The sequence below is a fragment of the Marmota flaviventris genome, chromosome 1 (assembly GCF_047511675.1).
Source record: "Marmota flaviventris isolate mMarFla1 chromosome 1, mMarFla1.hap1, whole genome shotgun sequence".
NCBI lineage: Eukaryota > Metazoa > Chordata > Mammalia > Rodentia > Sciuridae > Marmota > Marmota flaviventris.
Genome location: NC_092498.1, coordinates 146,976,111 through 147,000,927, shown reverse-complemented (window position 1 = coordinate 147,000,927; position 24,817 = coordinate 146,976,111). Strand labels below are relative to the sequence as shown.

At 46.7% G+C, this 24,817-nt stretch overlaps 1 protein-coding gene across 6 annotated transcripts in view; it reads left to right on the top strand.

Moving 5' to 3' along the window:
• The first annotated feature begins 10,148 nt into the window (after nucleotides 1-10,148).
• Nucleotides 10,149-24,817, top strand: part of Pxn (paxillin) — a 47,371-nt gene continuing 32,702 nt past the window's right edge. For 2 of the 6 annotated variants that reach the window (XM_027923337.2, XM_071617090.1), the window contains exon 1: nucleotides 10,158-10,299. In XM_027923337.2, the coding sequence (XP_027779138.2) occupies nucleotides 10,287-10,299 (13 nt within the window). In that variant the 5' untranslated portion in view covers nucleotides 10,158-10,286. Of the gene's footprint in view, nucleotides 10,300-11,124; nucleotides 11,189-24,817 lie in introns of those variants that run through there. The other 4 variants (XM_071617099.1, XM_027923336.2, XM_027923338.2 and 1 more) reach the window with 4 other exon arrangements.

Below are 24,817 nucleotides of genomic sequence, written 5' to 3'. Positions count from 1 at the left end.
ATACTAAAAGCCTTTTTGCCTTCCACAGCCACTCCCCTAACCCGCTTCCTGATCAGGCAGGAAGAGATCATGACTGAGTGAGAAAAGTTAATGTCACTTCTCTGGAACCCCCAGGGTAGCTTTCCTAGTACCAGGCCAGCGCTCAAGGCCTGGTAGCTCAAAGATGTCACTAGCCCCCTGGACAAGTCTGCCAGGGCAAATTTTGTATTGATCAGGAAATCAGATGATGCCCTGGGGATCCAGACGACAAAGTTCTCTCCTGATTTCTATTAAAATTTAGAAAAGTAGGGCTGGGGATATGGTTCAATGGAGTTGTACTTGCCTAGCACATGCAAGGCCCTAACTCTGGAAAAAGTGTTTTCACTAGATCTGGGGTTTTTTTCACTTTTTTTTTTTTTTTTTGAGGGAAAGGCAGTTGGGGGGAGTGGGATTGAACCCAGAACCTCATGCATGCTAGGCAAGCACTCTAACAATGAGCCACACCCTCAGAACTTTCTTGAATCCTTGAGAAAGTTGCCAAGGCTGGCCTTGAGGCCCCCCTAAGGTATTTCTAGGGGAAATGTCTACAGGTGGGATTGGCTGCTTAAGAGCCATGCATATTTTGCATTTCGAGGGGTAACTTACTCCCAATTTGTCACTTTAAAATCTATACCAATGCACTTGCCGGAAAAGCCAGGTAAGATGCCTGGCATGGTGGCGGACAAGTGGAATCCCAGAGACTTGGGAAGCTGAGGCGGGAGGATCGGGAGTTCAAAGCCAGCCTCAGCAAAAGTGAGGCCCTTAAGCAACTCAGTGAGACCCTGTCTCTAAATAAAATACAAGATAGGGCTGGGGATGGGGTTCAGTGATTGAGTGCCCCTGAGTTAAAAATCCACCCCCACCCCCACATATGAGAAGATTTGGGGAACATTTGATGTGTGTGTTCGGAAGAGTTCTGCAGCTCTCACGTGGCTGGTGTGGGTTGGAGAGGAGGGGGAAGAGGGCAAATGCACACCCACTGTCCTGAGGGAGGCCCGGGTATGCAATCCAGATCCAACATTTGCTGCCCCACTCCCCACCCCACTTCCCTTCCAGGCAGGGAACCAGGAGAAGGTCCTGGGTTGGGTGAGGTAATCCTTGTCTTGGAGGGAGGAGGAATCTGGACCCATCCCAACTGATCTGTTCCCCCTCCACCATGTATGAAAATGTCCTCAGAAACACTAGCCCCCAATGGAGGGAACCCCCACCCACTCTATCTCCTGAGCCTGCCTGAATCCCCGGGCTTCAGGGGATGGAAAAACCTGACTCTGGGGGTTATCTCGGCAGAGAAAGGGTCTGTGGGGCCCCAAACAATCTGCTCAGTGTTTAACTCACTACAGGATGTTTTCAAGAATCACCAGCTTCTAGGTTAAAAATATCCCATGCCCTGGGGCCCTCAGTGTCTGTCTCAGAACAGAGCTGCCTCATAGCTCCATGACTTTGCCATCACTGAGCAATTAACTGAAGCCAATTGATTTGCTTTTGTTCCACCGTGATGCTTAGCTTAGACTCCAGGCTTTTTCTGTTCAGATTCTCACTCCAGTATCCACTAGCTGTGTGACCCTAGGTCACTCACTTAGCCTCTCTGTGCTTCAGTGTCTGTGGCTGTAAGAGGGGAATCATGGTGGTATCTATCTCAGAGGCCAGTGGGCCTCCACCCTGGTTGTGTGTGAGAATTGCCTGGGGAGCTTTTAAAAATCCTGATGCTCAGACTGCATTCCAGACCAATTAAATCAGAATATCTGGGGACTGGGTCTGGGGGAAGAAAAAAAAATTCTTTTTCTTTTCTTTCTTTCTTTCTTTTTTTTTTTTTTTAACCTTACTAGGTGATTCCAATGTGCCTCTAAGGCTGAGACCCACTGCTGGACAGATTTTTTTTTTTTTTTTAATTAAATGAAATAATATAGGACAAGGGTGCCTGGCACAGAGGTAAGTGCTTTGGTGCAGGGATGAGGGATTGATCTCCAAGTCTGGGTGGCAGTCATGGAAGGCTTCCTGGAGGAGAGGCTAGCTAAGCTCTGAATGGAAGGTGGAGAGCAGATAAGCAGGACTGAGAGGGCAGGATGGATGTTAGCACCTGCGGGGGCCTAGAACCTTAGGACTGAGGCTTCTCAGAGGAACTAAGCATCATTCTGGGCCAGGAAAGCGACTCAGTGGTATACCTGCTTTATAGGCTGTAGGTTCTGCCACAGCCCTGGGGTAAAAAGCGTTATAATGCCACCTGATAATGTCATTGCCTGTGACTGCAGCTGAGAAAGGAAGAAGTAGGGAGAGTTGGGAAGGAGGCACGTGGCAACTGGATCCTTCACTAAGGTCAGAGTCATTGGATTCATTCTGAGGTCATGAAGGTTTTAAGCAGAACAGTGACCCAGACACTGCTCTCACCTAAATTCAGGGGCAGCCAGGGTCCTCCAAAGGCATGTGTTTCCAAGAAGCTGACAAGGAGCTGTGGCTCAGACCTGTGCTCCCCCTGAGTCCGAACATTCAGTCCTGGGTTCCAGTCTGGGCTCTTCCTCTCCATAGCTATGTGGCTGCGGGCAGGTGGCCTTGACTTATGAGCCTTACTTTCCTGACCTACAAAACAGGCAGGAAACAGCCAGTGGATTTCTGCAAGGATTAATTGAGATAACAATGTAAAAGACTTAAATCTTGTGGTTACCATGGGCTAAACAATAAATTCTCCAATAACAATGATGATGATGCTGATAATGAGTAGTATGGCTTGTAGTAGTTTATGCAATAATAATTATTAATAATCATAACCTTGATTCTGCAACCCTTTGGTGGCTAGATAAATACCCAAACCTGCCCTGTGTCTCTTTAGCCTTCCAAGTACCTCCCTGATTCTTAGATGATAATTTTAGATACACTTGCCAGCCCTGAATTTCATGTTTTTTTTTTTTTTTAACCAGGGATTGAAAATCAGGGGCACTCGACCACTGAGCTACATCCCCAGCCCTATTTCGTATTTTATTTAGAGACAGGATCTCACTGAGTTGCTTAGCGCCTCGCTTTTGCTGAGGCTGCTTTGAACTTGTGATCATCGTGTCTCAGTCTCATGAGCTGCTGGGATTCTTTTCATGCATTTTTACTGTTGTTGAATCCACATAGGAACCATGAAGAAGGTGTATGTTTTATTCTCTAGATTTTACAATTAAAGCAATTGAAGCCCAAGAGGTTAAGCCACTTCCTCCAAATCGCACAGCTACTAAGTAAGAACCCTAAAGAAACTCATTTCCACTATATGGATGAGAAAACTGAGGCTTATTGGCTGAGGTTATCTTGCCCCAAGTGGCACAGTTGGACAGGTGGCAGAACTGGATTGGAAAGGTAAGCCTGTCTCAGGATCACTGGACACCAGACACTTCCCCCAGAGATCCAAAGTCCCTGCTGGGATCCACCCATTGACCCTTGAGCCACTGGGCTCTTCTTTGAAATAAGCTTTCAGTCTTGCTGCCTCTATTCTGAGGCCCTCAGCCTCTCTGTCTTGGATATCAGCCCCTTTATCTGGAATGTTTTTCCCACAGCCCTCTTCAAAAACCAGGTCAGGGTTAGTTCTTTTCCAGAAAACATTTTCCAAGTCTCATTGGAATTATTGTTTTGTGTTTTCCTTTCCTTTTTCTTTTCTTTCTTTTTCTGCCTTTCCCTCCCTCCCCTCCCCCCTCTCTCTTTTTCCTTCCTTCCTTCCTTCCTTCCTTCCTTCCTTCCTTCCTTCCTTCCTTCCGGGGATAGATGGAACCCAGAGCTTCATTGCATGCTAAGCACATCCTGTATCACCTACCAACATTCCCAGCCCTATAGTGTCATCTTTTAAATGTAATTTTATTTTACTTTTTACTTATTAATTCATTTGGGGAATAGGTCAAATCACATATGTGGTTCAAAACTCAAAAGACTCCAACAGGGTCAGGCATGGTGGCGCACTCCTGTAATTCCAGAGACTCAGGAGGCTGAGACAGGAGGATTGCAAGTTCAAGGCTAGCCTGGGCAACTTAGAGAGACCCTGTCTCACTATGATAAAATGGCCTGGGGAATGTAGTTGAGTGATAGAGTGCCCTGGGTTTAATCCCTAATACTAAAAAGAAAAAAACAAAAATTAAAATTCCAGGCTTCCAGCCTGCCGCTCTGTCACAACCCCAGCAGGTGCCCTTAGGATGCTTCTTGTGCCTTGGCTCTGGTGCCCTCTGAGCAAGCCCATTTGTGGTGGTGTCTTGTGCATATGACTTGTGAATGACATTGCCAGTACCCAGGGGTACTTAACCACTGAGCCAGTTGGTTGCACCAGACTTTCCATTCCAGCATTTGAGTTGAATGGATTTGGCCTTCCATTCCAGCATTTGAGTTAAATGGATTGCACCATTGTTGGTGCTATGGCTGCCATTGGTTACCTAGCTTACAAAAGTTTCTGTGTGAAAGATCATCCCAATACCAGCTGGGTGCAGTGGTGCAAACCTGTAATCCCAGCAGTTTGGGAGTTTGAGGCAGGAGGATTGTGAGTTCAAAGCTAGCCTCAGCAACTTAGTGAGGCCCTAAGAAAATAAAAAATAAACAGGGCTGGGGATGTGGCTCAGTGGTTAAGCACCCCTGGGTTCCATCCCTTGTACTTATTGAAATAAAGCCATGGTAAATTTTCTCATCCAGAAAGACAACCCCAAGATAGTCTATGCTTTTGACATGGAGGATCTGGGAGATAAAGCTGTGTTCTGCCATTGCTGGAGGTCCAAAGTTCCCATTCTGTGATGGTTTTCACAGGAAACATAATGAAGAGACTGGAGACAACGTGAGACCTCTGATTGTTGAGAAAAAAGAAACTTAAGTGGACAGTTTTAATGCTGCACACCAGCTTGTCATGGTGTCACCGGATCACATAACTAGAATGACTCCCTCTTCTAATCCACCTCCCCTGGATTCTAGATGTGGTACATTGCAAACTTCAGCTTTCACATTCACGGCATTTGCCTAACTTATTGAAACATCATGGAGCATATTTGTTTAAACAAAAAAGAAAAAGGAAAAACCACTTTACAGCCTGTGTGGGTTATTTTGGTCTTGGAAGGACCTGTTTCTTTAAATTTAAAATAATGGTATAAGAATTGTATCTTGAGTTAATGTATTAAATCATTTTCAAAATCAGAAAGAAAAAATTCCAAAGGGTATTGAGTGGAGTCTCCTTCCTACTCCTGATCTCCAGTCACCCCTACCTCCTGCCAACTGGTTTTGGTGTTTGTGTGTTCTTCCAGAACACTTCCAGCAGGTATAGACATTTCAGAAACAAATATATTGTTTTCCACCCCCCCTCACAAATGATACACATATTACACTTTTATTTGTTTATTTTTGGTACCAGGGATTGAACCCAGGGGTACTTAACCACTGAGCCACATCCCTAACCCTTTTTATATTTTTCTTTGAGAAAGGCTCTCACTAAGTTGTTCATGGCCCTCATTAAATTTTGAGGCTAACGTTGAACTGACGATCCTCCTGCCTCAGCCTCCCCAGCTGCTGGGATTACAGGCATGCGCCACAGCGCCTGGCATGACTCATTTTTTATTTTTCAATATTTATTTTTTGGTTGTAGTTGGACACAATACCTTTATTTAATTTATTTATTTCTATGTGATGCTGAGGATCAAACCCAGGGTCTCACACGAGCTAGGCAAGCGCTGTACCACTGAGCCCTAGCCCCAGCCCACGACTCATTCTTAATCTTCGAGATTTTTTTTTCATACCAGTACATAATGAACATCCTAGATCTTTTCTGTGGCTACATCTTTTTCCATTGTAAGACTGTATGTAATTTATTTAACCAACCTCCTATTGATGTGTATTTGGGTTGTTTTTAATCTTTTTCTCTTAAAAACAGCAGGGCAGGGCTGTGGATGAGAAATCGCATTGGCAGTCAGGACCCTGCCCCACAGAGGAGAGAGGGTGGGGCTGGGAGCCTGTGCACTGGGGTTCTTATTTGACCTTGCAATGATCTCCACAGCCCATTCAGCTCATTTCTTTGGGTCTCCACCTCTCCAGTCTTTCATTCTTTCCAACAGTTTTGTTTTTGGATGCTGGGAATTGGGCTTGGAGCCTTGTGAAGCTGTTCTATCTGAGCTACATCCCAGACCCTCTCCAACACTGTTTACTGAACCCCCCCCCCCAAAGACAGACATAATCCCTGCTTCCAAGGTCCTGACATTTTAATGGGGAGGAGAGAGATGAATAGCAAACAGGTAAACAAATAAATACAGAACATGTCCAAAGGTGAAAATAAATAAGTCAGAAGAAGGAAATATAGGGTCTACTGGGAGTGTGGGGGAATATTTTAGATAAAATGTCTAGGACCTACAGAGATGGCATGTCAATAACTATGCTAAAACCTGGGAAGAACATTCCAGAATGGAAGCTTTGAGGCCCCCGCAGTCAGAACAAGTTGGCTGTGCTTGAGGAACGTAAAAGAGGAGGAGCAGCTGTGAATGGAGCAAGAGGAACCAAGGGAGACTGAGAAGGAGAGCTGATTTGAGGTGCAGGCTTGGAGACCCTTTTGATGAATTTGAATATTATTCCAAGCGGAACAGGAAACCACTGGAGTGGTTTAGCAGGGGACTGATGAGACTTCCTTTACATTGTGTAAACTTTAGTTGGCAACCCATTTGTACCACTCTTAGGTATTTATCCAAGAGCAACGAGACCATATGTCCACGCAAAGACTTCTACACACATGCTAGTGCGGCTTTATTCACAGTGGCCAAACCGAGAAAAACAATCTCTGTGTCCCTCCACAGGATAATGGAGAAACAGGCGATGGTATATCTATACAGTGGGTGGTCAGCCACAAAAGGATACACAGCACACGGGTGACCCTCACAGGCATGCTGAGCTAAAGACGACGACTACCCCTCAGAGCCCCCCCAAAACAGTACATTTCCATTTCTGTCAATGCATTCTATATAATGGCTGGGGGTTAGCTCAGTGGCAGAGCACTTGCTTAACATGTGAGAGGTTCAGGGCCTCTCACATGTAAATCAATCCCCAGCACCAAATAAATAAAATAAAAAATGCAAAGTAATTTACAATAACAGAAAGCAAGTGGGGGAAGGATCAACTGCAAGGGAGTAGGAAGGAGTGATAGAAAGTTCTATATCTTGATTAGGTGGCCGTTACATGGTGGTATACAAGTGTTAAAACTCACTGAACTAGCTGGGCACGGTGGCTCATGCCTGTAATCCCAGGCTGAGACAGGAGGATTGCGCATTCAAAGCCAGCCTCAGGAGCTTCGAGCAACTCAGTGAGACCCTGTCTCTAAATAAAATACAAAATAGGGCTGGGGATGGGGCTCAGTGGTTGAGTGCCCCTGAGTTCAATCCCTGATACCAAAACAAGACAAAACAACTCACTGAACTAGTGTACTTAGTATGGCTACAATTTATTGGGTGTAAATTATAACTATTAAAGCAGATTTTAAAAAGATAACTGACTTCTGAGTGGAGAGGTCCATTTTGGAAGTTAATGCAGTAATCCAAATAAGAGAATGGTTGAAAGGGGTGAGGGGAGTCAGGCCATGCTTTGTGGGTGGGAGGATTGGACAGCGGTGGGAAGTGAGACAGGGGAAGAATTGGAGTTCAGTCCAGGTATGCACCTGGTCAATATGTGAGCCCTTCAGCAATATGACAGAGACTGAGGGTTCAGCAGCTTTGGAAGGAAATTTTGCCTCCAGTTGTCCAAGGAAGCGATTTATCATCTTTTTGTTGGGTGGTCGGGGGGGGGGGGGTGACAGGGGTGGAACCTAAGACTTTGTACATGCTAGGCAAGTGCTTTTACTGAGCTAAATCCCTAGCCCTTGTATAATCTCTTGAGATCCCTTCTGACCCTGTAATTCTTTGTTTATAAGCCCTCCGTGCCAGGCAAACATGTCATGTAGGAAAAATCCTTAATATCTTGTCTTACGGATATGAAAATTGGGGCTTAAATAGACTCTCCTCCAGGGGGAAGCAGGTTAAGCCAAATCTGGGCTTGGGTCTTCTTTTTTTCTTTCTTTCTTTTTTTTTAGTTATACATGGACATGATATCTTTTTTTTTTTTTTTTTAAGAGAGAGTGAGAGAGATAGAGGTAGAGAGAGAGAATTTTTTAATATTTATTTTTTAGTTTTTGGCGGACACAACATCTTTGTTTGTATGTGGTGCTGAGGATCAAACCCGGGCCGCACGCATGCCAGGCGAGCGCGCTACCACTTGAGCCACATCCCCAGCCCCTGGACATGATATCTTTATTTTGTTTGTTTTTATGTGGTGCTGAGGATTGAACCCAGTGCCTCACATGTGCGAGACAAGGGCTCTGCCACTGAGCCACAACCCCAGCCCTCTGGTCTTCTTACTTTCTATCGTATTATTTAACTTTTTCTGAGAGCTCATCTATCCTGCCTTTTCACTGCCCTGCCCTCCTGGGGAGTTTCTTCCATTAAACTATGAGCTTTCTGAGGACAGGATCTATGGTTTGCTTTGTTCCAAGTCATTTGGCAAATGTATATTAAGTACCTACTATGTGCCACATACATACTAGAAGTGGATATATGATAAGCATGTTTTCTCCCCTCACCTGTTTGTAGTCTGTTGTGGAGAGAGATATTTATCAAACAGTCTCACTGCTAAATGTCAATTGCAGTGATCAGAAGGGCCCACAACGTAACAGGTACATATAAGATGTTGGAAAAGCATTACAAGAGCATGCAATAGCGTGATTGCCCAGTTGGGGAGCAGTGTTGGCTCTTGATTGTTAATAGAGGAGGATGTGGCAGCCATAGAGATGAGTTGTTTGAATATGCCTTTAAAAAGAGTTTGAATAGTTCAGTGGCAGAGTACTTACATAGCATGCACAAGGCCCTAGGTTCAATCCTGAGCACTGAACAGAAAAAACAAACCTAAAACTCCTTATCCTCCAGCTTCAGGAGTGACGGTTTACAGGTCCAGTGCTTTCGAGGCAAGGCCCCACTCTTTCTGGGCATCTTCATGGTGAGAGTATTGGAACCTGGACACTTCTGACAAATGGGTTCTCCTCATTTTTTGTTTCTGCAGCTCTTGTTGGGCTGCCCAATCTTTGTCAGATAAAGCCTCTTCTTGCCCAATCCTATTTTTTCTATTTTTCCCTTCCTCTTTCATAAGTGTCAACCCTAAAAAGTTAGGGTGCTTCCTGGGGTACCTGACCTGACAGAGAAGGACCTGGCAGCTGGGTTATTGAAGGACAAGGAGAGTTGGACACTGTGCTTAGAGGCTTTTTTTTGGTATTGGGGATTGAACTCAGAGGCACTACATCCTCAGCCCTTTTTATTTTTAAAAATTTTTGATAGGGTCCTCCTGCTAGGTTGCTGAAACTGTTCTCCAAATTGTGATCCTCCTGCCTCAGCCTTCTGAATTGCTGGGATTCAGGTGTGCGTCACTGCACATGTCTGGTTGCAGAGCATTTTTTATATAAAAATTGACAAATTGCCATCACCCATTCCGAAGTGCAGGAAAGGACTGGAAATAGAATAATACTAAAACTGATCTCAGAATTCATTTAGATAGTAGCTCTATGATATTTGTCCATTCACACACTCAATAGGTTCCAACTGTTATTGTCACCCAGTTTCTGAGTGATGGGAGTAGAGTCCCTCAAGAAACTATGTTGGGCAGTGGGTGTGACTTTCTTGTAGTTTTCCCTTTACTGTCTAACGTGGGGTTCCTCCTGGCCCATGCAGAACTTTGACAAAGTCTCTGAAGACTAAGGGATACATAACCTCAAAAATAAATGGATCTGGGGGCTGGGGTTGTGGCTCAGCGGTAGAGCACTCGCCTAGCACGTGAAAAGCCCTGGGTTCAATCCTCAGCACCACATAAAAATAAAATAAAGGTATTGTGTCCAACTACAACTAAAAAAATAAATATTGAAAAAAAAAAAAAAATGGATCTGGGCCCCAAGGCTGGGATTGCCTGGGAATCTCCGGTCGGCCAGCACGGCCACGAGGGGGCGCCGCTGTCACGCACAGCATCAGCCCCCGCTCGTGCTGGGTGTGCGCTTTCGGGCCGGCGGTGGGGGCGTGGCTAGCGTGCGCACGGGGCGTGGCCAACATGCCCGCGGGCACGACTGGAGGCGGGGCACGCGGCGGGCGCGGACGCGCGCGGCGGCAGCGCGTTCCGTTCCGGGCCAACGCTGGCGGCGGAAAAGTTGCCGGGCGGAGAGGAGCAGCCCCGGGACGGGCAGAGAGCGCGACGCGGAGCCGGCTCCCGGCCCTGACTGCCCCGCCATGGACGACCTCGGTGAGTGAGCGGGAGGCCGCGGGAACAAGCAGCGAAGGGCGCGCGGCCCGGGGCCCGGCGGGCGCGAGCGAGCGGCAGGGGCCGCGGAATCCCACCCCCCGGCGGCCCACACCCGGCTCCAGTCCCTGCTGGCCGGGGTTCCGCGAGGCCGGATCCCGAGCTGGGCCTGAGTCCTGGGCCAGGCCAATCCCACCGGGGTCCTCTCAGCAGTCGCCCCTCACCTGGGGACGGCCCATCTCTGGACCCCCAACCTCGGCGACCCGTCCCCATGTCCCAGATACGACCCAGGTACCAGCTCACCCCGCGGGGACCCACTCGGTCCTCCTCAGGCAGGGGACCCGCTCCCTGGGCCAGGCTGCCTTCTCAGGTGCGGGACCCTCACTACGCAGACTGCTCCCCACCCCCACCGCAGGTATCCCCTGCCCATCCCTAGGGACAGCTGCCCAATGTCATGGGCTGGTCTCGCATTTCTGGGATCCGCTTTCACTCCTTCCAGGGCCGTCCCCAGCTTCAGGCATAGTCCCTCCGAGCCCACCAGTTTCATTGTACAAGTCGGATTCATCAACTAGAGATGAGCAATGCATGACCACACCCCCAATGCAATGACAAGTTTCCCAGTCTACTCTCCTAACCACTAAGCCCCCACCTCAGTCTGGTCACAAGGTTTCATGGATCCAGTAGTGGTCCATTTCCCTGTAGGGACCAGCTGTCCAATCACAGACCGCCCCACCTTAGAGGGGCAAGATGGGGAGTCATGACCCCTCCCCAGGCCCCGGTGAAATGCCAGAGGAATGAGGTGGGAAGTGGGTCGCAAGGTGTACCATCGCGAACGTGTCCTGGCTGGCAGGGTCCCCCACTCCTAGCATCAGGTGCTGCTGGAGCTACACAGGTAAGGAGGACAGGACGCCCAGAACAGAGTTTTACTGTTTTCATGTTATTGGAGATCTGAGGTTGCTCTTTTCAGCCCAGTCTTGATTAGGACAGGGGAAAGAAAGTATCTCCTGGAAGCCAACTGTAAACCCAAGGGAGTTGGTGCCAGGGTTCTAGGAAAGCCTTGAGCGGCATGAATCCCAGACAGGAAGATTCAATGTCTGTCTCTCCCTTCGGAGATGCAGAGGTGAGGCGAGGGGAAGGTTTCTTCTCTGTAGGACCCTTGTCTTCCCTCTATGGACTGTGGGTGGCTTGTGTGACCACTGATGCCTCTTCTGTCCCAAGCTCTGAGGAGCAGATTCATCAGATAGGACTGATGGGGCTTTCCCATGCAGCACAGGGCACTAAGTTAAGACTTGCTGTTTGTATGCATTGGACTCGACTGTTTCCCTGTAGCTTCCTTGCGAGGTCAGGGATCCCCTAAGAGGTCCTGGAGCTGAGGGAGGTGTAGGGTCCTGCCTGTTTTGCAGAGTGCAATGGTTGCCAAGCATAGTTCTGCTTTTGGGTCAGGCTTGGCACCCATTTTTCCAATGTACTCAAGGTTGGCATGGATTCCAGGCAGGTATTTTTGTTCACATAAAAATAACTAAGCTGAATGGAGGCTGGGGATGTGCTTTGAATCAGGATCTGAAGGTCTTATTGCTTTCCCAGTGGGAACTAGGGAGCAGAGTTACAGTTTCTAACATGCTGGTGGGGTTCTGTTGCTTCTGGACAGTCCCCTGGCTGTTTGAAGGACTGAGAAAGTCTTTGTAGAGTTCGCAAAGTCCGGAATTCCTGTCTTCTGACGGTCTTCCATTTAGGGCCAGGAAACTGAGTTAGTCTCTGAAAGAAAGAGAGTGTACTGGCATAGAGGATTGTAGGAATTGAAACTTGCTATTTATGGAGTACTTCTCTATACCTGGATTTGTCCCATCCTCACAATCTTTTTGGGAGATCTCTCTGAGGCCATTACCATCATGACTACCTGTCTTTACAAATGGAAAAAATTGGGACAAAGGCTGATTCTCCCACCTCAGGTTACACAGTCATGAAGTGGCAAAAGCAGGAGTGGAAGTCCTTTCCTTAGCTCCTTGATCTACAGCTCTTGTGTACCAAGAAACATTTCTTCTTGGGGCGGGGGCAAGTAGGCTCTTAAAGAGGGGTTGCAGTGGGCAACGGCTGCCACCTGTGATTTCTGCGCTGCTCCCCCTTCCCCCTGTCCACCAGACTCTCCAGTTGCTTGGATCTGGGCTGTCAGACTTCCTTGGCCTGTGTTCCCAGGGGGCCAGCCACGCCTGGCTGACTGGAGCCTGGGGTGGGAGGAATGGGGTGTGCAGGAGGGGAGAGGAATTTGCCTCTGAGCCTAGGCCCCGTCAGCTGTCTGGATGGTTGCTCTGGACACTGCCTGTCAGCTGTTTTCTTTAGTTAGGGTAGACACAAAGGCCAGGCCTCTTGTTTTTATTTTGCTTCTGAGAGTGCTCTCAGCTGTGAGTCTCTTGGTCCTTAACACAGGTGAGAGTTTACATTGGTCTGTCCTGTGGCAGGGTTACGGGGAGCACAGCCCTCTTTGTGACTTTGTTTTCTGGTCTTAAAAAAAAAAATGGAGAACTCTTCCCCTCCCCATAGTGGCTGGTGACAGAATCACCATGTGCTGTTTAATAAGTTACAAATTTATAGCTCTTTGGGCAGAAAAACATAAACACAGCATGTCCTGCCCTTCTCTGTGTGTTCTCTCCACTTCGGGCTGCTGGGTGGCTGCTTGGTGGCTTTTCTCATTACTGTTTAGATGCTGGTTTGGCTGGGAGTTCACTCTGTTCGGGTCTGGCCGAAGTTTCCTAGACAGAGTTCCCACAACACTGCGATGTGCTCTGATTATGTTTTCTGCCCCGACTCCTCTCTCCCACCTTGTTCTCATTCCTAATGAACGGGGAGAGGGGGGACAGTGTGTGACCCCTGCTGTGGCCTAACCGTGATCATGTGTGCTCTAGGGGAGAAAAGCAACATACTTAGAACTTTTCAAGGTCTGTTACAACTGTGCAAGAGGGAGGTGCTTTATCTCTGCTTTCCAAATGCAGAAACCTGAGCTCAGGGAAGTTCAGTGGTGGGGCAGGGGTTTGAATCCAGGCTGATCCAGTTCCAGATCTGGTAATCTTAATCATAAGGCAGTAGGTGCCAGTGACCAGCCAGGGGATGAGCCACAAGGCCTGCTGACTACTCAATAGTTATCTTGAAAATTTCTGCCCTGTGGGCATCACTAGGAAATGACATGTATGGCAAAGGGTGGGTCCAGTTCAGGACTTGATAGTTTTGCCTCCCATTCACTAGCGGGGTGGTGGGGGCAGGACAGGACAGCCAGCTGTTGGCAGTGCCCCGTTGCTGCTGGAATCTGGACATGTCTTCTCTCAGCTTCTCAGCAGTTTTGACCCTTTGGAAAACAGTGCCTCATTGTCCTTGGGGGCAGTGCTAGGGGGGCAGGGGAGTTGCCTAGGGCATTCCGGGCTTTGGAACCTCCCTGTTTCCATGGAAAGTCTGTACTTTGGGCTTGCCCGTCTGTGATGCCTCTGTGTGTTAGGCCAGGGTCAGGGCACCCAGCTGCTTGGCCTATGGCAGAGGCAGCATTTGCTTATGGAGTGATGGTACCCTCCTGGTGGGTGCTTCCTCAGCTGGATGCTAGTGAGAGACCAAGCTGGGATTCAAACCGTGGTGTGTTTGATTCTTAAGCAGGTGCCCTTTCAGATATGGAGTGGAGAGGTTAGTGCCCTAGGGGGCCTCAGCTCCATTAGTATGGGGTCAAGGTCTTCTGAGGGAATATCTCAGTATTCCTTTTCCTGTTCCCTAGTGATGGCCATGAATTAGACAGGTTAGGTGGATCCTTGACCAGAGGGCCTCATGGAGGGCCAGAGTTACAGCTGAGGCTCTGGGTACCTCTCTCCCCCATTTATTCAAAGCACATAGTTTTTGGCCTTTGAATCTTCTCTCTGGTCTTTACCATGTTCCTAGGCCAGAGATGTTGAAAGACATTCTTCCCAGCTTCATACCAGCCTTTCCGTGGGTTGTCCTAATCTTAGTGCTTTCATTAATAAAATAAATATCTATAGAATACTTTTATTTTTTGAGATGGAGTCTTGCTATTTTGCTGGTCTTGAACTCCTGGACTCCAGTAATTTTCTGGCCTCAGCTTCCTGAGTGTTGGGATTATAGGTGTATACCCTGTGCCTGACCCATCCTTTCCATTTCTTTCTTTTCTTTTGCTTTCCTTTCCTTCCTCGTCCTCAGGATTGAACCCAGGGGTGCTCTACTGCTGAGCTACATCTCCAACCCTTTTTATTTTGAGATAGTGTCTAAGTTGCCCAGGCTGGCTTTGAACTTGCCATCTTCCTGCTTCAGCCTTCTGAGCAGTTGGGATTATAGGTGTGTACTACTATGCCCAGCTTTATACTTTTCTTTTTTTACAGTGTTTACAGAATAACTCTTTTCTATAATTTTTTTTAGAGGAAGAAAGGTTTATTTTGTTTCGCTGTTTCAGAGGTCTCTGTCTGTGATTGGCACTTTCCATTGCTCTGGACTTGAGGTGAGGCAGAATATCATGGTACAAGGGCATGGCAGATGGAAGCTTCTCAGCTCATGACAACCAGGAAGCAGAGAGAGAGGGAGGGGGGAAAGGGGGAGGAAGAGGGAGAGGGAGTTAGAAAGAGAGAAAGCGGGCTTCCAAAAATTTTATTTATTTCTTATTATGTGTAGGCACTGTGCTGGGGACTGTCACATTGAATCATGTCAGTTGTATGGGGCAGGTTCTGTTAATTTTAGTATTAGTAGTGACAGTGGTACTCATTTTACAGAGGAGGAAACTAAGGAGCCGGGAGGGAAGCCCACCTGCCCAAGTTCTAGTGAGAGGCAGGGCTAGGATTTGAATTCAGCTTGTCTGCAGAATCAAACTTATAACCAACTATTCTTTATAGTTCTTTTCATGCTACCATATTTAATCTTTGTCCTATTGATTTGATTGCTTTCCATTTCTGGGACACCAAAAATCTTTTCTGTTTCTTATACTCCTCATTCTCTGTTCAGTCTCTCCACTTTTGTCCTCTTGTTATCTGTGGTATCCTCCCTCTCCTTTGTCCTTTCTTGGGGACACCACGCTCAGGATGGGACAGAGGGTGCTGGTGGTAGTCTCCTGATTAGGGTAGGACCCCATTCTGCCTGTCCAGGCACCTCTCACCCTTGAGACACAGCTATGGGCTTAAAGCACAGCTTCTGGGAGAGGCTGGGTCACTCCTCTTAGACCCCTCGCCCACCACTTCTGGTTGGGAATCAGAAGTCTTCTTGTCCCCCGGTTCCTGCCTCTCCCACACAGATACTCTCTTTGCCTTTGTTCAGATGTACATACATTCACTACCGCTTGGAGCCATCATCTTGTTTCCAGCAGAGGAAGATGTTGAACATGTCAGGATGGAGAATGGAGGATGTCTTGTGGGAGGGAAGGAGGGAGGAGAAGAATTAGGAAATTGAGTTTTCTCAGGAATGTTGAAAAAGCAACTTACTAAAATGGGAGGTCAGGTTTGTCTCCTCCTGAAGCCTCCAATCACTGTCTCACATCTGGCCTCAGTGTGCATTCTTATCCTGGTAAATCTTCCAGCTAACTAACTGATTGCCCAACCAGTGGGGCTCAGAGCTGCCCTCTCCAGGGAGGCCTTGGACGCTGGGCCAATGGCAGGCAGAATGTGTGGTTGGCCAGGCCTAGCAGAGCCTCAGTGGCCAAGTCTTCCCTTAAAGATGGTCTTTTAATGCTTATTTCTTGTGTGATTGTGGTATTGTGGTTTTATGGGAGAATATTGTTAGGTACGTGCTAAAGTATTTAAGAGTGAAATGTCAAGTTGTCTGCAATGTAGTTTTAAGTAACGTAGTAAAAGAAAATACATGCTCACATGTGCACACACATACATACAGGCATCCCTTGGTATCTGCAGGGGATCAGTTCCAGGACCCCCCTCATATACCAATATCCTTGGATGCTCAAGTCTCTTATATAAAATGTCACAGTATTTACATATTACCTACGCACATCCTCTATATACTTCCTTTCTCTTTTTTTGGAAGTGGGGATTGAACCCCAGTTCTTTTCATTGCTGAGGTTGGCCTGGAACTTGTGTTTCTCCTGCCTCAGCCTCCAGAGTTGCTTGAATTAGAGATATGTGCCATGGTGCCTGTCCACTTTGAATCATCTCTAGATATAAATGTAAATGCTATGTCATTAGTTGTTATACTGTATTGTTTAGGGAATAATGACAAGGGGAAAAATGTATGTGTTCAGTTCAGGTGCAGTCGCCCCCACCCCTGAGTATTTTTAGTGCTCTATTGGTTGAGTCTCCAGATGTGGAACCTGTGAATATGGAGGATGAGTTGTGTGTGTGTATAGAGAGATTTACACAAGATGGCAAAGTGTTAATAGTGGAATCTAAGCTGAAAGTACAAGGGTGTTCTTTGTAATAGTTTTTAACTTCTCTGTATGTTTAGACATTTTCCTGATAAAAAGTCATTGAAAAAAGTAATAAATCCTGCTTTTCCATGGTGGGCTCTGTGTTGCTGGGCCCAGAGAGCTGGCCTGTGTCCACCTGTGGTTGGCCGGAGTGACTCTTAGCTTCCTGGTACTGCACAGGTGGTCAACAGAACAGTGAGCTGAAACGGGGGCCAGAGAGGCCTCAAGTGACAGTGACTACTGACTGTCAGCTGGAGAGGTGGGTGCACAGTGCTGTGACCTATGCAGAAGAAATGATAGGACCAGAGAGACAGTACATTTCCTTTGGTGTGGAGTCAGTTCAGTAGTTACTTTGAGTATAGTGACATTAATCAGACCAGGGTCAGGGCAAGAGAGATGCTGATTTTGGGTTGGAGTTGGAAGGTATTGTTTGGGCTGGTGGGATGCACCGGAAGCCTTTACAAAAGCACAAACAGTCTTTGGGCAGCTGGAGCCCTGGGGGAGGAGAGAAGATGCCTTTTGCTTCACATCATGAATCTCTTATCTATGTCCAAGGAACACCACTAGCCTGTGGGCGACTCTTGCTTGCAGCTCAGATCTGGCCCATCCAGTTCTCTAGCCTTCAGGCTCTCTCTCCTGGAATCTCCACTCCCTACATCCCTCTTTTCTAGTTTGAGTTGACTCAAAACTGGCCACTTGAGCCTCCCATCTGTTTTAGGGAAATAGTTGGAGTCTGGCACCAGTGGCCCCCAAGGCTCAAAGGCAGAACTGAGGGCCTGGTGCTTACTAGAAACATTTTGGGCTGCCATCAGGCCCTTGGGAGGGGAGTGCTTCATGGGAAGGTCTTCTGTGAGCCTCACATTTGTCAGCCTGGAAGGATGCAGACAGAGGCTGGACACCTGGGGGGAATCATGGGGTCTGGGAGCGTGTATCAGGGCCTTACTCAGCCTGTGTGAAGAGCAGCATGATGTGTGTTTTATGGGGGGAGGGGAGGTGCTGGGAGGAAGCTTTATGTAATTCTTGGCTGGGGCTCAGGTAATTGTTTTAATGAAATGGAATGCAGCTTATTCAGAACTCCGCTTGGCAGAAACAGCCATGTTCTGTTCTGTTTTCTTGTTGGGGAGCGCAGGGCACACATTTCCAGCTGTTTTGAATTGTAGGTCGCTGGGTGAGCTGAGCAAGGTGGGCAGAAGCCTCCGGGGAGTCCTTCCTAGTGCAGCTCAAGGAGCTTCAGGCTCCTTGATTTCATTTGGGCATGTGCATGTGCGTGTGCGTGCGTGTGTGTGTGTGTGTGTGTGTGTTGGGGATGGAACCCAAGGCCTTGCACATGTAAGGCATGCGCTCTCACACCAAGCTTCAATCCCCAGCCCCTGTGTGTCTTTTGAATGTGCTATGGAGACTTCGGCCTCTTCCAACAAAACCTAAACCATATTGGAAGTAGGCTGTAAAATGGGCCCAGTGCCTGCCTTCTGGGACGCTGGGAGGCCGAGGGAGTGAGGAGCATGGAGGTGCTTCACACACACTAGTGAGACCCTCAGGTCTCTTTGCTCACTCACTTTTTACCCCACCGCCACATTCCCTTCTCTCCCCCACCCATCTGCCATCAGCGTAGCTGTCTGTGACCTATGCTACCTCCTGGTTTCTATCTGAAGGTCCTGCCTGGACCCCCCCCCCCCCTTGTTCTTCTGGTTTCTTCTTTTTATCTTTCTTCCTTCCTCACTTCTTTACTTCACTACTTTTTCTATTTTCAACACAGCCTGGCCCATTCTTCCATACTTTCTGACACACATCTCACTCTTTAGTGGCCGTATTTTCCCCTCCCTTTAACTTTCTTTTTTTTTTTTTTTTAATATTTATTTTTCAGTTTTCGGCGGACACAACATCTTTGTTTTTATGTGGTGCTGAGGATCGAACCCGGGCCGCACGCATGCCAGGCGAGTGTGCTACTGCTTGAGCCACATCCCCAGCCCCTTCTTTTTTTTTTTAAAGAGAGAGTGAGGGAGAGAGAGAGAGAGAGAATTTTTAATATTTATTTTTTAGTTTTCGGCGGACACAACGTCTTTGTTTTGTATGTGGTGCTGAGGATCGAACCCGGGCCACACACATGCCAGGCAAGCGCGGTACCGCTTGAGCCACATCCCCAGCCCCTCCCTTTAACTTTCTCCACAGAACTTTTCTGCCTTCTTTTCCGATTTTTTTTCCTTTCCACATTTTTTTTTTTAAATTGATGCTTCTCTGATATCTTTGGGTGATTCTGATTTCTCTGGACTCCTGTTTTTCCCTAGGTATCTAAGTCCGATTATTTACTTGCATGACCTCTTTTATAACGTGTGTACTGCCAACTCCCAAATTTCTATTTCCACCCCTGACGTGGCTTCTATTGTCTAGATTCTTCCGTTCTGCTCCTCAGCATGGACCCAACTCATTTCCTTTCTACTCTCTTGGAGGCCTCATCTATTGTCTGATATCGCCATCATGGCCCCCTCTCTCCTCCTGGCCTGTATTAAATGGTGACATGTATGTGTCCCTTTAAGGTTGAGGGAACACTTTCATGTACTTAATCATAACCCTTTAAGGTAGGTGGCAGTTTTTTACAAATGAGGAAGCTAAACTGAAGCTCAGAGGAGTTAGGGGAAGGGGACACACCCATCATTATCAACACAGATAATGATGCAAGAACTTGAACCTAGGTCTTTTGGCACCAGACCCAGTTTCTTTTTGTTTTTTCATACTGGAAACCCTGTGACAGAGATAGGAAACTCAGGTTGGATTTGATCCGAAGACCTGTGTTTGGCCTTCCTGGTATTTAAAATATTCCTAATCAGTTGCCAATATTTAGAGCAATAGGAGATCACATCTCAAAATATATATCATTTCTTTTGAAAAATCTGGCTTGGCTACACTGGATGCACATCCCTATTATACCACTGGTTGACCCTCCTTAGCCCCAGCCCTCCTGTTTGTCTCTTTCTGGACCCAACTCCCCTCCTACATATGCTTACCTGGCCCTGCTTTGGGAGGGTTCTTCTTCCCCCCCCCGCCCAAATTTAAAATAAACACAGCTACCAAATCTAGGGGTTTCTTGAACTGTATTCTCTTCACTCAGATTTGACTTCTGGCCATACCATGCATAGAGCTTGAGTGCTGGATATTTGTCCAAGGGGCAGAAACTAGCATCCTTCCCCTCTTCTGTCTCCTCATGTCATCTTTCCTTAAAAACTTGGTGAAACTACCTTTTTTTGGTGCTGGGGATTGAACCCAGGACCTTGTGTTTCTACCAACTGAGCTTTACCCCTAGCCCTGAAACCACCTTTTTTTTAAAAAAATATTTTTAGCTGTAGTTAGACATAATGACTTTATTTTATTTATTTATTTTTCGATGTGCTGAGAATTGAACCCAGCACATGCTAGGCAAGCGCTCTACCACTGAGCCTCAGCCCCACCCATGAAACCACCTTTTTTCCGAAGGCTTTTCTTTCCTGAGTGAGACCAGCCAATGGGTTGATCCTCTCGTGTAGATATAGCTTGACAGACCTCTGTGAAGTGGGCTTCCTTTGTGTCCCCTCTGCCCTGTAAGCTCCTTGAGGACAGGAATCTTAACCTCCTTTCAACTATTCCTAACCACCAAGTACTGCTCTGTTCTCTCTGTGGTTGCTTGATAAATATTTGATGGTGGTTGATGATTAAATGGGTATGAAGTGAGGACACCCATTGTAATTCCAAACTTCCAGCAAACCGCTTCCTCCGGTCTGGAGAATCTGAGGGGAAAATCCTCCTAATGCCCAGTGGGGAGGCAGCCTGATGCCACAGGCAGAACCCAGGCTCTGCTATCAGCCATACCTTGGTCAGTATGGATGCTGCCACTTGCTCTCTGAGTGACCTCAGCAGGTCACTTTACACTCTGAACCTTGGTCCCTTCATTTATGAAACGGGTGCATTTCCTGAAATACTTTCAAAGTGCTCCATACATGGTAATGATTAGCATTTGTTTTTGGAATCATCTAGACACTCACTACTCCGTGGGTTCAGCTTTCAGTGTCACCCCCATTATTCAAACTTCCACTTCATATGTCTGCTGGCCCTGTTTTTTTGTGGCCTTGGGGGTGGTCCCTTAATGCATGTGTGTGTACGCTTGGCCATTCCACTGCTTAGGGCAGGAATTTGACTTTGGTTATTTTCTGAAACAATGTAATAGGACACTTTGTGGCCCTGTGGGTTAGAGAATGTTTGGGGCTCTGATCTGAAGGTGAAATGGTCTAACCCGGGTGCTGGTGGTATTAGGTTAGGTTTGGGTTTTGTGACATTTCATTTCCCCTGAGCCTCTTTGGTGGCTTTGAGGAGGAAGTGGTAGGGGGAGGAGGTTGTTTAGCGGCTTGGTTGATACTGATTGCTCATCTAATGCTAATACTTGAGAGCTATCACAGTGAGCTGCTTGGGGATCTTCTTTCATATCAGCCCCGGGCTTCTCCTAGCACTCTTAGGACATCCTGTGACATCCATAAAACCTCCCAGGGTGAGCTGGCCACTGAGGCTCCTAGTGTTATAGAAAAATGGAGTTTGGTTTTCTGTGAACTGTGGCAGGTATCTAGTGAGCAAGCACAGCCATTAGATAGAAGCTGGCCTGGAGACTCCATGCCCTTTAGAGCAGGTGGGTCTCCCTGGCTTCTCTGAGGGTTTGGCTTGGCTCCGAGAGTGCTGGCCAGCCTTTTCCTGTCTCCGTTTCCAGGAGCATTCCTCTTCCTTAGGTGGGAATGGGAGTGTCCAGTGGCCTGCACTTGGTTTTCTCTGGACTTCGTGTCCGCTGTGGATTCCTGGCTCCACTGGCCAGCTGCGGTGATTTCTTGTCTCTCATGCACTTCGGGACAGTGGGTTGGGCTGGCTTCTGGGGGTGGGTGTGAAGGAGCAGCCATGAAGCCTGGAACACTGTATTTGTTCCTCAGAGACCCACCCCAGCTGCCTTCCTGAGCTTGCTTGGTCTCACTCTGCCTGTCTTTAAGAGTCCTCTGTCCCCAGGAGTAGATCTGTGGTTTCTTCACCCTCGGAATCAGCTGTGTCTTTGTGGGGAGGTAGCTGTTGGATAGCTGTAGCCTTCTCTTCTCTCTGCCTCACCACCTCAGCTGGCCTCTTCCCCTGAACTTTCCAAGAATTCCCGCCCCTTCCCTCTCTTGGAAGTCAGCACGTGTAGTCATTTTGCTTGGTTTGCCAAGACAGTCAAGCCGGAAACAAGCCAGAAACAAGTCAGAGAAAAAGCGGAGCATCACCTGGAGGTTGTTGTCATGGCTGCCTGTGGTCACTTGTGGTCATCTGTTTCCAAACATCCTGTTTGTTGCCCCAGGAGCGGCAGGAACACTGACCAGGAGACAGCTGCTCTCTGCCTGACCTCGGGCAAAGCAAGCATGGGGCCAGGGTGTCACTGTCCATCTACCCTCTAGGGGACGCGTGGTTTGCTGGTGGCTGGATATTGAAGACATCGTTGACAGCTCCTTTGGACATTGTCCTGGCTCTGTCCTTTCTCCCCTCTCTGTTTTGACTGACTGTGAGACTTTTCTTTGAATATTCTGTTGGTTGGATCAGTCAACATGACCTTTCTGTACATTCAGAACTGGGAGGAGCCTAGGGCGCCATTCGTTCCTGTGACTGGGGGTCTTGGGCCATCACCTTCTCTGTCAGAGCTCTGCTCACTTCTTTTTTGGTCTGTTTTCATTTTGGGCTTCCATCTAAGACTACAGTTGCAAAAGGGCTTTTTGTGGCTTTAAATAAAAGTGTAAGAACTTTGAAAAGCACTTGTCAAGTTCAACCTCTTGTTTTACAGATGGATATATTTTGGGCTCAGGGAGAAAGTACTTGGTTGGGATACTTGGTTGCAGATCAGGCCTGGGCTTTCTTCCTTTTCTGGAATGTTTGGGGTCCTCTCTAGAACTCAGCATCTCAGTACCCCCATTACCTTTCTCATGTCTTTTTATTTTTTATTTTTTTGGTACTGGGGGTTGAACCCAAAGGGGTTTAACCACTGGGCCACATTCCCAGCCCTTTAATTTTTTAAATTTTGGTACAGGGTTTCGCAGAGTGGCTGAGGCTGACTTTGAATTTGGAATCCTCCTGCCTCAGCCTCCAGAGTTGCTGGGATCATGGACACGAGCCACTGTACTGCTCTCATGTCATTTAGGTTAAAAAGATACAAGTTGCTATGAAAGGAATGTACAGAAGTGAAATCTCTTTCTTCTTCCCACATTGGGGGTAACTATTGTTAGTAGTTTGTTTGATGTGTATCTTTCCCAACCATTTTCTGTATATTTTTAAATATATTGACATGCATATCAAGTGCAAACCCTTCATTGTTATTGTTTTGTTATTTCTTTAACCAAGGCAAAATATACAGTGTAAAATCAACCATTTTGAAGTTTATAATTCAGTGGCATTAGTGTATTCACACTTTTTGCAGCTACCTCTGTCTTGTTCCAGAGCATTTTTATCACCCTCAGAGGAGACCCTATACCTATTAAGTAGTCCTTTTCCTTCCATCTCCCTCAGCTCTTGCCAGCCATTACTCTACTTTCTGTCAGTATAGATTTGCCTGTTTTGGACATTTTATAGAAATGTAATCCTACAATAAGCGTCCTCTTGAGTCTGGCTTCTTTCACTCAGAATTTTTTTTTTTTTTTTAAATACCTTTATTTATTTATTTTTATGTGGTGCTGAGGATTGAACATATTGCCTCACACATGCTAGGCAAGTGCCTAATCACTAAGCCACAACCCCAGCCCTGAGCATGTTTTTGAGGTTATCCAAGTGGTAGGGTGCATCAATACTTCATTCATTTTTATGGCTGAATAATATTCCATTGTATATTTATATCACAATTTGTTTATTCATTCATCTGTTGATGGACATTTGGATTGTGTTCTACCTCTTGGCTATTGCGAAAAATGCTTCAATAAATATTTATATACACATACTTATTTGAATACCAATTTTCAATTTTTTTTGAAAATTAAAAAATCAGTTTTGAAAATTGAAATTTTCAAAAACAATAAAAAACTCCCCACTATTTTTTTAATATTTATTTTTTAGTTGTACTTGGACACAATACCTTTATTTATTTATTTTATGTGGCCTCGCATGTGCTGGGTGCTCTACTGCTGAGCCATAACCCCAGCCCACTCCCCACATTTAAAAAATTTATTTATTTATTTATTCTAATTAGATATATATGTCAGCAGAATGCATTTTGATTCATTGTACACAAGCAGCACAACTTTTATTTCTCTGGTTGTACACTATGTAGCATGATGTAGCATTGCACTGTATGTGCCTCATACATGTACCTAGGGTAATGATGTCCATCTCAGACCACCATGTTTCCTGCCCCCATGTCCCTGCCCCTCTCCTCCCTTCTCTTTGGCCAATCACTCACAGTCTCCTGCCCCACATTGTGGATCAGCATCCACTCATCAGAGAGAATGTTTGGCCTTTGTTTGTGGTGCTGAGGATTGAACCCAGGGCCTTATGCATGCAAGGCAAGCACTCTACCAACCGGGCTATTTCCCTAGCCTACATTTGGCCTTTGGAAAAACTCCCCATTATTTTTAAAGTTCTTTTTTTACATTGTTATAAATATGTGTCTTTTAAAGAACTAATTGCATTCACATTCCTTTTAGTATCTTTTTTTAAAACCGATTAATGTTATGTTATACATGTTCATTGTGTAGAAAATTCTCTTTCTCTTTTTTCTTTTAGTCCTGGGGATTGAACCTAGGGCCTTGTGCATGCTAGGCAAGTGCTCCATCATTGAGCTTCATCTCCAATTCTTTTTTTTTGATACTGGGTTGAACCCAGGGTGCACTGAGCCTATCCCCAGCCATTTTTTAAAAATATTTTATTTTGAAACAGGGTCTTGCTAATTTGATTAGGGCCTCACTAAATTGCTGAGACTGGCCTTGGATTTGTGCTCCTCTTGCGTCAGCCTCCTGAGTTGCTAGGATTACAGGCACGCACCATTATGAAACAGCCTTCTTTACGTCTGATAACATTCCTCTCTGGAAGTTTACCTGGTCTGTTATTAACAAAAACGCTTAAATTTAACTTTCCTTTCCCTTCCTTCTCTTCATCTCTTCTTCCTTCCCTTCCTCCCTT